The sequence below is a fragment of the Vulpes vulpes genome, chromosome 7, assembly GCF_048418805.1.
Source record: "Vulpes vulpes isolate BD-2025 chromosome 7, VulVul3, whole genome shotgun sequence".
Classification (NCBI taxonomy): domain Eukaryota; kingdom Metazoa; phylum Chordata; class Mammalia; order Carnivora; family Canidae; genus Vulpes; species Vulpes vulpes.
Window position 1 is genome coordinate 73,591,818 of NC_132786.1, and position 16,729 is coordinate 73,608,546.

Sequence of the window (16,729 nt, forward strand, 5' to 3'; positions counted from 1 at the left end):
TCGGTCATTCATCACTAGGCAAGTGCCAATATCTGGGAACAGCAATCTCAATTTCTGCAAATCCTCCAACCTGCAACAGCTGCTACTGACTCTGGTGGGCGGCTTTGCTGCTTACGCGAATTTCCAATACCAAGCCCTGGACCGGATCCAAGTCGACATTACTTAGGTTAGAGACACTCTGGCTGCAGAGAGCAGCAACAATGGACTTCACAGCTTATAAAGCAGCTTACAAAGGGCTCCCGTGTATTTCAAAAAGCACTTCAGATAGCTGGTGAGAGAGGCTATCTTGCACAAACGCATTCAAGCAGTTTATTCCTAACCCACTTAATTCAAGGTTTCTGTCAGAAGCCAACGACATAGTGGAGGAAGGTGCAGAAGCGTGAGAGGGCTGGATGGCTGGGCAGCTAGGGGAATGCAGGCAGCCCTAGCCCTCCCCTCCGGAGCACCAGCTCAGCAGGACTGGGAGTGACAGCAGCAATCAGCCCTCCACCTGGATAACACAGGCAATGAAAACATGGAAGACAGTGTGTGGGATTCCTCGGTTCTTTAGTGAGCTGTCTCCACTGCTTCCATCAGTATCATTCAGGGGGGCATTTGTAAATGAAGAGTATGAATGCCCTCTAGATGCCTGCCACCACACAACCAAATACACCTTCATCTGACAGCACAGGTGACTCCAGTCTTAGCACTCCCAAGTCTCTAGGGATCCACTCATCTCTTCCATGCTATCTGTGCACACCCTGTTGGGCACAGCTTAAGTTCACAGAAAACAATTTTGCCAGGTAAAAGTCACAGAGACCAAAAGAAGCTAAAGACTAGAAGAAAACACTGAGGCCCGAAGGCCCGTGGATTTGGAGCCTGGAGCTCACAGAAACCACTCAGGTACAGAGCAAATAATGAGTGTGCCGAACAGGAACCATCTCTATGGAAGAAAAGGGATATAGAGTAGGTAAGAATTTCTTGTTAATTTTATCTTATCCGTGAACTTTTCAAAAGAACTTCACGAGTGCTTTCATTTTTGGAAAAGTTGTGAAGAAGACCATCCCTGAACATGTTTAAATGGAAAAACCCCTCACAGGACTATGGGCCCCTCACAAGACAAAAGAGCCCATTTGGAGATCTGTGGGTTTCTTGGAAAATACTGCATCAGCAGATATCCAGGTAAGAAATTATTACAAGATTGATTAACAGAATCCAAGAAGATATACAGAGCTATATTAAGTGTGAGGTATGATTTGGAACTGGAAAAAAAAATTACTAACTTCCCAGCACTCATTCCACTGGGTAAGACCTATTTGCTAAGGGAATAAAGAGGGATGAATATGAGGGCACGTGGGTGGCTCAGTGGTTGAACATCTGCCTTTAGCTCAGGTCATGATCCCAGGGTCCTGGCATCAAGTCCCAAATTGGGCTCTCCACTCAGCAGGGGAACCTGCTTCTCCCTCTCTCTCAAATAAATAAATTAAAAAAAAAAAAAAAAGTGAATATGATATGTTCACTATGAGGCCAGTCTCATAGTATGAAATGGGTCAACATGAGAGTAGGTTTAAAATGCTATTATAATGTGATGTGGTGACTGCAGCATCTTGACCACAAGAACCAAAACAGAAATGTCCAGCCATGGGTCACGGACCTGTGAGTAGAGCCTTCCTAGGCTTAGTGCACTCAAATTAGCCTAAGCTAGTGTTTTGATGGTTTTTAGCAGCAGATTAGGGGCAGAGCTACAGCAGTTAGGTCTGTGATCATGCCACTGTGCTGTTTTCTCTGTGATCTTCAGTTTTGGTTCTCTTGAGTTCTATTGCAGGGACCTTTCCATTTGGTGAAATTCGACTTTTAAAACATAAAAAATCCAGGAAGTCACACTGGAAGTTGTGCATTCTGGGTAAGCAAAGTTTGGTTCTGTTAATCAAGATGAAGTCACCATCTGCCAAGAGCAATAGTTCCCCCAAGAGGACTGACTGAACTTTTACTGAAGCAGGTCACCTCTAACCCAGTCTCATGAATGCTGATATTATATATCTATATATGACGTCCTGTAGCGTGCGCTTCTTCCTCTCAAAAGGAAGGCACACAGTTTCCCAATCTTTCCCATGCAAGCGTCATTCAGTAACAGGTTTAACAAATATTCACCGACGAATCAACAATAAAAAAGAGGGATGGGAGCATGAATACCAGCAAGAACAAGTACCCTTTACCATGTCTTCCCACCCACCAAACTGTGGAGGAGAAAATTCCCTCCTTTCGAATCAAAGCACACTGCTTACCAGGAGCACAACGCAAAAGGGAAAGATGGCCACTCTACGCAATATGCCTATTTTGATACAAATAGCACTTCCCAATCAGAGCACTCACAAATAGGTCTAAACTTGGAACAGAATAAAAAAAAAAAATCCCTATCAAACAATGAGAATCAAGAGTGAAAAAGAAACAGTTTGCTGAAAGAGAGACGAAAATATATCAGGGCCCTAGAGGAGTTATTTCTGAATTCCCTGCACATACGACATCATTCATGAAGAAGGCAATGGTACAAATATAGCATAAATGTCGTCTGCTCTAGCTTGTAATTTAAAATGCAAATGCTAATGAGCGAACTGGTATATCAGTGGAGTTAATAACCGCATGCCTAGCACAGGGGCTGCATCCAAAACACACACAGAGAAGAGACAGACACCATGTTCCAATTTAAAAATAAAAACACCCAAATTAACCCTAGAAAAATCACTAGCAGATGTACAAGCTCAGGAAAAGGAGGCACACCAGGGCAGGGAAATGGGAACTTCTCCACCCGTTGTAGACTAAGTAGTCAATTTAAATAACTTCCTACATATAGTGAAGGTAAGTATGGGAGTTACTAGGGTTTATTCAGGACTACTATTGTAAAACACAAGTATAATAAGGAAAAACTACAGGGAATCCAGAAAGCTTAAAGTTTCTCCAAAGCCCACTTGGAAGCCCATAAACCAACCTTGAAGGGAGCCATATGTCCAAAAATCAAAGGCCACAGAAGAGAGATACAGACCTCATTTATTTTAACATAGGCAAAGAGCAGTTAAAAAACAAAAAACAAAACAACAAAAAACCCCAAACTTAACAAGTCTGGATTAATGTGGTAATTTAAATAAATGGGTAAAAGCTCTGATGATTTAAAAAAATAAAAAATAACAGAATGCAATTGTGTCTCAGACGCCTTCGAGATCTGAAAAGAACTTCTATGAATTGTTCTTCCTCCTACAAGTTCTGTGTTTGGCAGCTCTACATGAGAATCTGGGACCAATCCCATGGTACCAAGACTGAGCGCAGCCTCAAGACTGAGGCTTCCTTGGAGCCCCTCAGGCAGGAGGCGGGAGGACATGCAACATGTGGCCAGTGCTTTTATCCAGTTCTTTGAGTAAAAACCCGTGGTGTCTGCTCGGGCAACAGGAGGGTGTGCTAGGATCAGTTGCCCATAGCTAGCACCTATAATGTTCTAATTCTCGTGTTAGTGCCATTCACTGAAATTTTATACAAAGGGCCAGGCTTAGACTGGCATAGCCAGCCTGCAAGGTTGGGGAAGCCTCAGGAAAATTTTCTGAAAGGAATCCAAGGTGAGCGATGATCACCAGAGTTTGGGGGCCAAGATAGTTTTTCATGATGAGGAACTCTTTTTTTAAACCCAGTCATATCTCTGCTTGAAAGGGGGATGTGAGAGGTGGTTCCCATAGCAACTAGGATTAAGTCTTATAGGCAGTCTGCACTGTTCACCCTGGGGCTGCCCATTACCAGATTTCAAAGCATTTCCCTTTAATTTCAAATTACCACACCATTTATACTCCCTCTCCTGCATCCAGGTCCTGCCATTTTCTACTATTAGGCTGGCCAAATAGACACCCCACAGGGCAGGGGTAGTGGTGGGTAGCCCAATTCTGGATGCTGCTGCTTGCCACCACTACTACTAAATGGCTGCTGACAAATGCCAACAGGCTGACAAGATGACAGTGAAAAATCCACACTAAAATGTATTTTTCTGGGAAAGCCACAAGGATGGAATTAGAAGTGAGGTATTTGGGCACAACCAGGGACAGGTGCTAGTACTGGAAACACTCCAGCAGAGAGCAGTGATCTGACTTTTGTAAGCTTCCTATTCCCTACCCGCCATGCCCATGAGGTAGAAGGCAGCCTCGATAACTTTTAACAGACTCAGAAAGAGCTATCCAGTGGGAGGGGAGGAGAAGGAATAGAAGAGGAAGCTTCCCAGAGGAAAAGCTCCCAGGTCTGATCATTCTGTGCCACTCTACTGGCTCTTATTGGCTCTGTATGGAATAGGCCTGATTCCTATTAGGAATATTTTCGCCTTTGTCTCAACTAAAAAACCAACCAACCAACCAACCAACCAACCCTCAAACATCAAGAGTAAAAAGCAATAGAAGGCAGGAGTCCGAGGATTTGGAAGGAAAGGATTCTTTTTTCTTAATTTTGACCCATCCGTCCAGAGGGAATGAATGGGCCCATCCTCTAACAGCTGAGGAGAAATCAACAACTTTTTTTTTCTTGGCATAGAAAACCCTACTGAAATGGTAAGAGCTGAGCATCCCCATTAGGAGGCTGTACCACCCTCAGCAGTCTGACGGGCTCCACAGAAGGTGGTGACACTGCTAACATGCTTCCCTTCAGTTGCAGGTCTCTAGACAGGCTGGCACAGAACTGCTATGTGGGCCTTGCTGTCTCCATCATCTCTAGGGTCCCAGCATCAGACCAAGATGCAGGCTGGTCTGATAGAAATAATTAACCAGGAAGCAGGAGAGCAGGAATTCGTCTTAAAATGTTTTTAGCTCCAAGGTCTGTGACTGCCATTAAACCATGATGAACAAATCTTATTTTTATTGATGTCTTCATTACTCTGACTCAAAAACCAAACCAAACCAAATGGCTACTGAGCAGATAATATCCCTGCCCTTGGACCCGGAAATATTCCATTATGTCCTGAGAGTCTCCTTTGGTTCCTACTACTGGTCTTCAGGTCATGGCATTTTTAGGTCTCTTACCATCCAGTCACTCTCCTCTGATCCTTCTGCAATTTGCTAATGTCCTCCCTAAAAGGGTGGTCCTCAGAAGATCACACTCCAGGCCTGCTCTGATCTGGGCTAGACCAGCATTCATTTCCACCCTTCTCCAGATGGTTGTACTGTTGGGTTATAAACTAGGATCGCCTTAGCCTTTTTGCCAGTTATCTCAATATATGTTATTGTTTATAAAAATTGGAGTTGTTCTCATTTATATGGTTTTTAAGGCATGTTTCTCTTACTCTTAGCTTTCTTACAGAGGTTTTTATTTTTCCCCTTCATGTCTATACATTCTTTACCTCAGTAGACACAACTACTTTGCTTGAAGCCTAGAACTTATGTTCCTAAATTCCTAGCATAGTGCCAGTGGAAATAAATTATTAAACAGCCATGTCATTGAATGACCCACAAACACGATGAGGATCATTCTGGGGATGATTCACAATCTAAAGACAGGAGATAATCAGGCTATCTTTGTAGGCCTGCACTTTTATCCACGTGACATGACAGGGGTGGTGGTATGGTATGCATGCAGAGATGGCAGTGGAGGGCAGGGCACTGAATGCTCAATGGCAGGGGAGCAGAGAAGGAGATTTACAGAGAGAGGAAAATGATTGATGAGTACATCCATTTCTTTTAGACTACTCTTCCTGAGAACTAATGATATAGGCTAAGTTGTTTTGCCTAGATGAATCACACCTAGCCTGCCAAAAGAAAATGTTCCTGATCTTGGATGCTCAAATGCCACCTCCCTTGTGAGGTCTTTGCCATTCCCCAATTAATTGTACTTTCTTCTGCATTTTCATGGTATGTTGCTCATAGTTTTCATAACTCCTTTTAAGTTCTTTGTTCAAGTTATTCATATGGCTGTCTACACTGCTAGGCTAAAAGCTAGAAAAGAAAAAAAAAAAAGCTAGAAAAGAAAAAGAAAGCAGGAACTAGGGGCAGCCCTGGTGGCGCAGCGGTTTAGCGCCGCCTGCAGCCCAGGGCGTGATCCTGGAGACCCTGGATCGAGTCCCATGTCGGGCTTCCTGTATGGAGCCTGCTTCTCCCTCTGCCTGTGTCTCTGCCTCTCTCTGTCTCTCTCTGATTGAATAAATAAATAAAAATAAAAAAAAAAAGAGTTAACTTAAAAAAAAAAAAGAAAGCAGGAACTATCATATTAATTTATGCATCACCCAAAATCTATCTATCAAAGACTGCTTTCTCTTATAGTGGGCTTGCATAATCTTGGCTTCATTAAAAAAGGGTCCCCAACTTGTTTATCGTGTTAATGCTTTCCTAACGGGCGATCCTCCAGGACCTTCTGTCATGAATGTAATTCATACAATGTTATCTTTAAAAGTGAAGAACTAGAGCAGCTCCATAAAAGTCTCCTGTTAAGCTGCCCATTTCTGGTAATGGGACCCAACTGAAAGCAAGTAGGTGGTGGAGACAGAATCAAAATGGCAAATCCCAAGAGAAAGAATACCCCACTTTGCAAATACCCATTAAGCTGCAATTCAATTAAAGCATCTGAAAGGAATTCATAAGTATCAGCAGACCCTGTAATTGCTTAATTAAGGATAGAAACCCAGCAAACACAACTATATAACAGTCTGATTCATTAGCACCTCTGTGATAGCAGAACGGGATTTCTCACTTAAACATACATTGGCTTTAATTGTGTAATTTGGTTAGGCATTGGTAATCAATGGGGATCCACCATTTCTGGGGCCAGGAGATGGGAAGGATATTCCTGTTCACCTTCCCTCTCCTTCCTCATTAGAAGTTTTTGGTCTATTGAAACAAGCAGTTGATATTCTAATAGGAATAGAATGGAGAAGAGGCGTTAAAAAGAAAGGAGGACATGAGATATTTTCCTCAAAGGCATTCAGGGTCGAAGGACACACAGCCGAACCTTCAGTTTATCCATCAGGTACCATCAAAATTTACCAAACCCTAGATACCTAGGGTTTCTCACTGCATCCCTTGTCATAATGCAGCTCCAGTGGGGAGTTGTAATCAAAGAAAGAGAAAGAAAAAAATTGAAAAATGCCAAAGGGCAGGCAAAGGGAAGTCTCATTTTCTAGTCTTGTTTCATATGACTAGGTAACTGGCTAATTAAAAGTCACCTGCTGTGATCTACATGGGAACCTCCTGCCAGGTAGCTGTTGCCTCCTAGGTGACATCTACTCCCCCACACTCCAAACTTGCTTCAGTCCCCAATTCCACATACTCTAAATTCCACATAAAGCCCTAGCTTTAGGAACATAGAAACGCAATTGGGGTCAGTGAGTTAACAGAAGACATCAAATACTTGATATGAGACTACTTAGATGACTGCACTGAAACCTTAAATTATTATCCTCTTCCAATTCAGGCAGCTGGTTCACAAACTTGATACCTGTTCTGCTTAGTCAACAGGACTACTTCCTAAACTATGCCCTTAGCATGACCCAGATATCCCAAAGCCAAGAAAGTAATTCAAAATAAGGAAATGTACTATCAAGGTCATAGCGATATGACACACACCAAATGCCCAATGGCGCTGTTAAATAAAAAATGTGAATCAAAGGCCAAGTGATATGCAAATATGTGCACCTCAGTATCCCTCTAGCCAAAAAACAAAAACGTGAAACATGTGACAAATGAAAATAAGTGAAAAATAAAGACTGGGAGCAAACTGCTTTTGTTCTAATGGAAGGAAAAGCATGGGGCACACTAAATGCTAGATGAGGAAAAAGGGTGCTTTCAAACAAATGTGGGCTGCCTGGGGATCCTGACTTCCCTGCAAACTCGGGACAAGACCTGGCTGTGATCACCTCCACGACTGAACGAAGTCTGCACAGCAGCAGTCAGAGGGACCATCAACAGTCTCTATTCTGATGCTGTAAGATTACCTGCTCACCAACCAAACCTAAGCCAGGTGCTCAAAGGACTAGAGGGCAAGAGCCTTCAGGAGGTACTGACCTGTTAGCTCCAGCTGACTCTGGCCAGCCCCACCTGCTAGTCCATCTGACCAATCATTCCACATACAGGGGTGCAGGAACCGTGACAGAGAGGCCAGCTGGCTCGCGCCAAATGCCACTCCCTATCAAGCTGTGGGGCCGTCTGCCTAAAAAAGGCCACGTAAAAATGCAAAGTGTCCACCCCACCTTGATGTCCAGAGGGCTCTGTGAAAGGCTGGGATTAATGAGAGCAGCACATTTGGGATTGCTGAACAATTATCTTGACTTTCCCCTTGAGAATCACAGCCCAAACTCTATCTTGGCTGCAGAGACATCATTTCCAGCAGAATGCCTTTTTCTTTTTTTTTTTCCATGACGTAAAGCACATCCCACAGATACCTGCAAAGCTGTGCCATTCATCTCTCTGTCCAGGTGAATCACCCCACAATGTGAATGTTGTGTCTGTGTCTACATTCACGTTCAGCGTTCCTTGTAGTTGGTCTCAGAAGACCAAGGGGCCCTCCTCTAAGGATCCTCCCTCCACTCTGTTCCCCATCCATCTCATCCCTGCCGTCTTCTTTAGGTCACTGCTCTGTCAATCTTTCCTTGCAGCCTTTCTTCGTTCTTCTCCTCAGCCTTCAGACCAGTGTTTCTCATGTTTCCTAGAATACTTTCTCACTCCGTCTTTTTAATATCCTCATTTGCCAAGAAGATTTTGTTGAGTTTTACATTCTGTAATGGTATTATGAAAACAATTGGTGTACTGAATAGCTTTTCCAACTACATGTCATGTTTTGCTCCAGTCTTGAGGAAGAATTACCAATATCAAAGTACTCAAGTTGTTGACATCCTTACAATGTTATTGTGACCCTTTAGCTTTCATTTTTATGCATTCCTTTTGCAATCTGTTAGAATTTTGTAATGAGCACTCTATTTTTGATTCTGTTCCTCATTTCCCATATTTACACCCTACTCGCCTGTAATCTGCCTTTAGCTGAATCAACTCTGATGAAATTGCACTGACAAAGGTCATTTGTGACTTTCTAATTGATAAATAATATAACACCACTTCATAGTTTTTACAGACTTGACATTTTAGGTAAAATCTGACACTGCCGACTCCTCGGACTTCTTTCTTCTCTTGGCTTCCTGAACATTACTTGCAGTATTCTCAACCTAATCCTCTGACCACCAATCTGTTCCTAAAACTTATTCTTACTTTTGTGTTGATATCCCAGTCTGCCCAAATACTCAAGCCTTGGGCAAGTTACTTTCCCTCCTACACTCAATGTCATCCCCATTTCTGCCCCAAAAATCCAGTCATTCCTCTAATTATTTCCTCCTTAATACTTTTCCAACCTCTCCTCTTCTTCATTGCCAGATGTTAGGCCTCTACCTTTGTTTCTTAACTGCTTTCTCAGCCTCCAGCTGAGATAGGCACTGGTAATCAATGGGGATCCAATGTATTCACCAAAATAAACTTTCTCAACACAAATGTGAGCATGCTGCTCTCTTAATACCCTGAGTGACTCTGAGGGTCCACAATACATCCTGTATGCATTTCTAGCCTCATCCCACACCAACCCCTCACTCTTTATACTCCATCAATACAAAAGGGGGCACAGTTGGCTGGACACACCAGGATATATCATACCTCTACACCTTAGTACATGCTGTTAACCTCAGTTTAGAATGTTCCTCTCTACCCTCCTTTCCCCCTCCTATCCTAACACTGAAAACTCTTATTTGTCCTTCAAAAGCAGCTCAGGTATTAGCTCCTCAGGGAGACAATCCCCGATTTCCCTCTAAGTAACCAATCACTCCCTCCTCTGTGTTACTTCTGTGCCTTAAAATGAATTCTCTCGTTTTGAGCCCAGCAGTTTGTTTATATTTCTGTCTTCCCTCTAAAGCTTCCAGAGACCTAGGACAATGTCTTACCAGGATGCAGAATTCCTTGTTGTAAATCTAAAGGGAAAAGCCAGTAGCCTTTCTTTCAGTGAGCCTTCTGCTCATTCAGGAGGAGGCTAGAACAGCAACTTTCCTTGCCTTATTTCCATTAAGAGATATGTCATGGAGAAGGAAGATCCATAGCTATGCGCACACATGCTCTAAAAGTATACTATTCCATGTAAGAATTAAGAAGAGCTCTAGTTATGAATTCACCAAGTCTTTGTGAGAGGAAGGGGAAGGAAACCTATTTATGAATCATCTACTTTATGGCAGGCTTGTTCTGAATCCTTTACACATCTCCTTAAACCCTCACAAAAATCCTAAGAGGCAAGAAACACTTTCCAGTTAACTGGTGTGTAAACTAAGGCTTCAAGAGTAAAAAAAAAAAACCTCCCCTAAAGTCACCTGCATGTGAAGAGTAGAGCTGTGATTCAAACTGAGGTCTGCATGCTCTTACAACTTTTCACCATCCTGTATCCTTGTCAGGTTTCTAAAGAAATTGGAAGATGCAGAATATAACTGCATAAGGTATGGCAGGAGAAAAAACATAAAAGCTTCTATTTTATCATGTATTTGCTTTGGTAATCAGGCACTGTGTTTCAAACTGCTTAGAATAATGCCAAGTACACACAGGAATTGGCTGCTATGGAGTTGAGTGACCAGTCTGTGTGTCTGAGCTTCAGTGCGCTGGAAACTGGCCCAGTGAACACTTAAGCAACACATATTCTATTTTACATATAGATGGGACAAGGCCTTTCTAGCAGTTGGCTGAAGCCCAGAACAGTCAAGCAGGACAAATGGTCCATGGGAAAGAAAGTACAACCAGAAGGGTTCTTCAGGAAAACCCCACCAGGATAGGTCTCAAGCTCTGAGCTGGCTCCATTCAGGTAGTTTTGAGTTTAGAAGCCAGAACTTTACTGTTTTCTTTCCCTTACAAACCTGTGGCCAAGTTTCCCAGAAAGAATAACACGTTTTCTCTTGTTCACCTCTGGGAAAAAGCTCCATGCTGCCAAGAGGATGTTTTTGTTTTCTAAGTATAGAACAAAGGAGAATATATACTTCAAACTCTGTAATAACAAGAATTCACTGATAAGAAACTTCTCTGCTCTGGAAATCTTAAGTAAAGGGCACAAATGGCCTCTGTCACACACTGCTGTGCCACCCCTCAGTTTATTACAACTCACAAAAGTATAGCCCTTCAGTAAGGTATGGATTTGTTTTGGCCCTTCTGTTCCACGGCTGCCCCAAGCTTCATGTCATACTTCAATTAGTCCCTTCAGAAAGCCTGCAGAACTGTGCAGTGATCATTAACTTCTCAGAGTGTGAGAGAGAGCTTCAGTCAGAGGTAGTGGCCCAGCAGCATCAGGGCCCTGTGTTTGGTGAGTGATTTATCTCACATAACAACCCACTTAGTTAGGGCCTGAGGGACACCCTTATCCAGAGGAGAAGCTATTGGTGCCTTCTAGGAGAAGGAGCCTGAGGCAATCTGGTAGGGGACAGCAAGCATTGCTCCCATTTCTCTTCTCCCGTGGCAAATTCTACTCAAGAATTTGAGTGCTCTCAGAAGGAGCACTGAGGGAGCAGAGCAGCAAGAGAAAAGGCAACGCGCACCAGGCAAACATTGTAGTCCTGTCCTTGGTGAGTTAGTCAATGTGTGTGTTTTACGAGGCAAGGATGTGGGCCGCTGAAGTAAAAGGACACTTTCTCTCAAAAACCATAGTCTCTGTGAAGTACTGCCTGGAAACAAATAACTTTATTATCTGCCATTGGGGAAGAAATAAAGCAATCTGCTCTTTCAATGCATAAATGTAAATTGGTTTGTGAAATATTAAGTTACTAGAAAAAACAGGGTAAGAAAGATGAACACTGAGTCAGCAAAGAAAGGGTGGCTTGCCCTACCATGTCAAGCTCAGTGCAACAGAGAAATACTATAGATGCAGAAGCCTGGGAAGGTAATGTCCTATCTGACATTTCATAAAAGATTTGGATCCCAATGACATCTGGAAAGAATAGAAGAGAGACAAACAGCAGTGCCTAGGGAGACACAAGGGGAGGGTGTCTTAGCTCCTTGGTGGACTGCCTGTGACTAACATGGCAAGGATGGTCTATCCCAAATGGGAAATACCAACTGAAAATTCCATCATTAATAGATTTCTTTGTCTGGAATTCCCTTCACTCAGGCTGTGAAAGGATACATGTTGTTTTTCAAGCTGCTCTACTCTTATGCCCTGTGGTTGGTGGAAATGAGGAACAGGAAGAGTGTTTGGTCTGCAGTGACAGAGGGATCAGATCTAGCAATTTTGTGTTCATCTCAATTAAAGACTAAAACACCTTTAAGGGCTCAAGGTCCTATCTAAAACACAAGGGAAAGGAGGGCATGTGACCTCTAGGCATGACCTCTGAGCTCCAAGAAGAATCATCAGAACATATAACATACAAGACTTACCGGCAAGCAAGAAGGTGATAAGGCAAGTTTCCTTTGGCAAATATAGCTTGAGACGAGAACCACTGAAGACATATTCCACCACAGCTTCAGAACGACCTGCCCGCTGAAGGAAGGGCAGAAACTGCTTTGCTTTCTGGGTATCCTAGTGGACAGAAGAAAAGAATCATTAGAAAAACGTAATAGAATCTGAGCAAATGATTCTTTCTCTCTGTTCTAGGGCAAAAAGTCTGGCAGACAACAGAAAGCTTGGCAAATAATCCTAGAAAAAAATCAGACAATTCTGAAACTATGACATAGGCAAGATACCCATGTGGCTCCCACAGAAGAAACAGAGTTAATCTGAAGTTTCCAGAACATTCTGAGTGCTTCCCTCTGTTCTGCTACTATGCACTCAAGTTACAAAGGTGCTTTGAAATGAAAATTTCATTCCTCACAGGATGTGAGAAAGGTTCTCTTTCTTCAATAAAATTGATGGGAGAAGACTAATTCTAACCTTTTGCGGAGGTTAATTTAACTTTTAATTTTTATTAAAAAAAAAAAAAAAAAAAGAGTGACTTCCAGGCTATGTTATATAAAGCCCCTTCCCAAGAAACCCAAGCAGTTCACCTCTAATCATTAATTGGTTATGTAGATTCAGAGCTCATTGTTTCTGAACATGAAGAGTACAGCCCTCTTTGGGTGCCTATGCAGCAAGCCTTGCTCTACCGGCTTTTCAGGAGTGAGCTGGGACATGAGCATACTATTCTTGATCCTAGCCTGGGAAATCTTTGACAGTAGGACATGCCGGGTGGGGACATATACCACATCATGTCAGCATGAACAATAATAGAAACAAGAAAAACACATGAAACCAGGTAGCACTTTAAAACTTTTTTTCACACATAAAACACAAAGTGCATGCCCTCTACCCTCAAGAATAACCAAACTATGGACATTTTGAACCTCAGAGCTCTCAGCTACAGAGCTTCAAATCCTTTTGGTCTTTCAAGCTCATTAAACAGATGGAGTAAGCAAGCACCAAAAACATCACAGTGCATGTGCTGTGGGAGTAGTCAGGAATGTCAGAATTTCCAAGGTTTTCAGCCCAGCCAGAACTGTAAACTCCCACCAAGGACAGCAAACTCTGCATACTTTCCTGACTCCTGCGACACAAGCAGCCTGCAATCCGCCAAGCTCTTCCTTTCTGACTCTGCTCCTAGCAACAGAGCTTTGTATCTAAATTAATGCACATTAGATAATGAAATTTTAACAAGCCATCAAGTATTTGAGAGCTTTCACAGAAGCCAGAGGGGCTTCTCTCATTCAGAAGCAGTGAGGTAGGCTGGGATGAAAACAGTATTTATAGTAATGAGATTCATCCTTCCCTTCAAACAGATTCTCAGAGAAAAGGAGAGACAGTCATCCATTCTCAGTGTCTCTAATGGCACATTGGTAAAAGGTAAAGTAACAATGAGCTTTAGCGAGTTGGGAACTCCCCCAATGAACATTTAAGCAACACGTATTCTACTATACACATACAGTGGCACAATGCCTTTCTGGCAGTTGGCTGAAGTCCAGAACAGTCAAGCAAGACAAATACTCCATGGGAAAGAAAGCACTACCTGATTAAAATCCTTTTGCCACACTAGTCTAAATCTGGGACATTATTCATGAGCTGAACCAGTAAGTCAACAACAATTATCAAATTGATTATCGCAAATCATGAGGCAATATAGTGTCTCTGAAGAGAGGGCCTTTCCCCTCAAAACTGCAGTAATCTATATTTTGCAGAAACAGAATTTTACTCACTGTCATATGAATGTATTTATCTGGAGGGGGAAAAAAGTGCTTGTAGGAATAATAGCAGCACGCGCATACATAAGTATTAATACAAAAAGAAGGTTGGAGCAGCCTCTCATCCTATTTTGCTAAACGATTACCTACTTTACCAAGAAAGATCATTTCAGAGTGGGAACCAAGGAGAAACGAAGATACCTTACTACCAGCCATGCAATTAAAACAATTTTGTTTTATATATAAAAAAGTACTCCTCCTAAGTCTCAACCTACAATTTAATAGTCCTAATCCAGAAACAACAATATATGGGAAGATAGCAACGAGAATGTGACATGCCACTGATGATGACAAAGATTAGAACTGAAAGCCAACTATGACAACTGAAGGAATGCAAACAAATTTTAAAAGCCCACCATAACTATCCATGTTTACTTCCAGAGGCCAAATTGCGCGACAGGACACACAGCCCCCTCATCATTCCAAAGGCTTAAAGATGATATGCCTAGGAACAATCCGTTACGGGAAAAAATACAAAATTTCACCCAAGTTCATAGATTTTTAAAAATAAAAAATTCTTATCATGTCAATTAAATTAAGCGTAAGCACCAGAAGATGTCAGCTCTTTCAAATCTCTATCACAAGCAGACAATGGTGTCGGTCTTTCCCTGTCATCTCAAGTGCTTCTTTTGGTTGACATGTTCTTTTACAATGTTTCAGTGGCTCTTATGAAAAGACTGGGAAATCAGACTGAGAAGTTGCCTCAAGTGATGTAGCCATACATCATTCCCTGCTAATTTAGCTATGGAATTTATTTTAGGGCTTTTGATTGTTATTACCATAAAATTGACTGAATGTGGTTTAACTCTGATTTGCCTTCCAAAGAGCCCATGCCAGTACGGCAATGTGCTTCAGTCTCTTACACTCCTTTCTAAGTTTCAATGCTACGTAAATAAGAGAAAACCTGATTATACAAAGCAGTGTAAGAGAGAAGCTTAGGCCCCAGTGAGGAAGTGAAGATGCCAGCCAAGTGGATCTTAAGCACAGCAGAATGAGCAAGTTCAAATGACATCATTAATATTACATTTGAAATTCTCCAGTAATCCTGAAGCAGCACCTAGGGAGATTTAGTGAAATCAAAAGTTTCTTTATAACCTTATAACTCCAAAAGGTATTTTTAAAATTAAAGATTAAAGGCCTCAGATTTAAAGTGATAACAACACTGAAACTTATGGCACAGAAGGCTCATTCCAAGGTTAAGGTTATTCAGTTATCAAATATTTCTGTCTAGTCTAATTGCAGAGACTCTCCTCCACAGATATTCCATGCTGTGACTTCTGCATGTGAGGCCTGGGAATCTACCCACCATAGTTATCTGGCATGACATTGGTTCAAGGCTTTAAGAATCCAAGCAGATAAATTAGCTATAATTTTCTGCACCAATATTCCCCTCCACTGGTATAAATAATCAAGAAGCAACTGTACTTCTGAGCAGGTGAGTCCTTTTTTATTGCACTGCTAGTTTTCACATTACCTGCGCTCCAAAACAAACCACACATAAGAATTTTCCTGTAATCCTAGAAAAGCTAATTTAAGGTTGCATTAGCTAAATTTAACTTGCTATTGTGGATGGCACCTCTTTAAGGAATGTTTCTGCCTCCTCAATGCACCTTGAAATTGAGAAAGTAATGGTGCAACAAATGTGCCTGGGGTGACTTCATTTCAAAGGATGCTAATATCTATACCTCAGACTTCTTGAAACGGGGTTTGGACTGACCCCAAAAAAGGCAGGATGATCCTTAGAGGGAAACGTTGTAAAGACATCTTAATTACACAATTCTCCTCTGTCCTTATGTCTGGCCTGTCAGGCCATACCTCTTCCAAATATAGGTATATGTGTTAATGCCTATAAGAAATGCCCTTCAGCAGTCAGACTGCAATCTGTTTCTATAAAGTACCTTTGCTCTGTAAGCAAACAGGTGTTTAAACTAATTTAGTACAATGAATCATCAAGTTTGGGAGAGTGGGAAAGTTGAGGGCAGAGGAGAGGCAGAGGCAGAAGAAGCAGAATCCTTATATGGCATGCACAGGACTGACTGAGGATGACATATATGCTACTTAGATACCCATGTCCTCTGTATCCTAGAAGAGCACAAATTACATAAATCAAAGTTCTGTGATTTCTGGAACAGGATTTAGGCTGTCAGTTTGCGCTGGATGTTAGCAAAGTGAATTCTATGATTTTCCTACTGAAAATATCCATATAGTAGGCATAGACGTAGTTACTGGTGAGAAGCAAACATCACAACACAAAAAACAGCACAGAGGAATGGGAATCAGAGTAAACCTATTAGTTAACCATTAATCAGGATTATCATGGGCAAGTCTCAAAAGGGAACTGTTAATAATGAAGCTCACTAATTAGTTTTCATCATCACAATCACTCTTTGATTAACATCATAGCAGAAAGAACTAAAACAAACACATGCAGAGCTTATTAGGGTGCCATGGGGGTACTTTACCAGCACTTGAGAAACTAAATTTGAAAGAGGCCTATCAAACCTGAAGCAGCTGCCTGGCAGTACAACAGA

General features: G+C 42.0%; 1 protein-coding gene across 1 annotated transcript in view; it reads right to left on the reverse strand.

Annotated features, from left to right (window-relative positions):
* SND1 (staphylococcal nuclease and tudor domain containing 1) overlaps positions 1-16,729 on the reverse strand; it is a 417,294-nt gene that overhangs the window by 137,452 nt on the left and 263,113 nt on the right. The window contains exon 15 of the mRNA XM_026010782.2: positions 12,366-12,507. Coding sequence (XP_025866567.2) covers positions 12,366-12,507 — 142 coding nt within the window. The remainder of the gene's footprint in view (positions 1-12,365; positions 12,508-16,729) is intronic.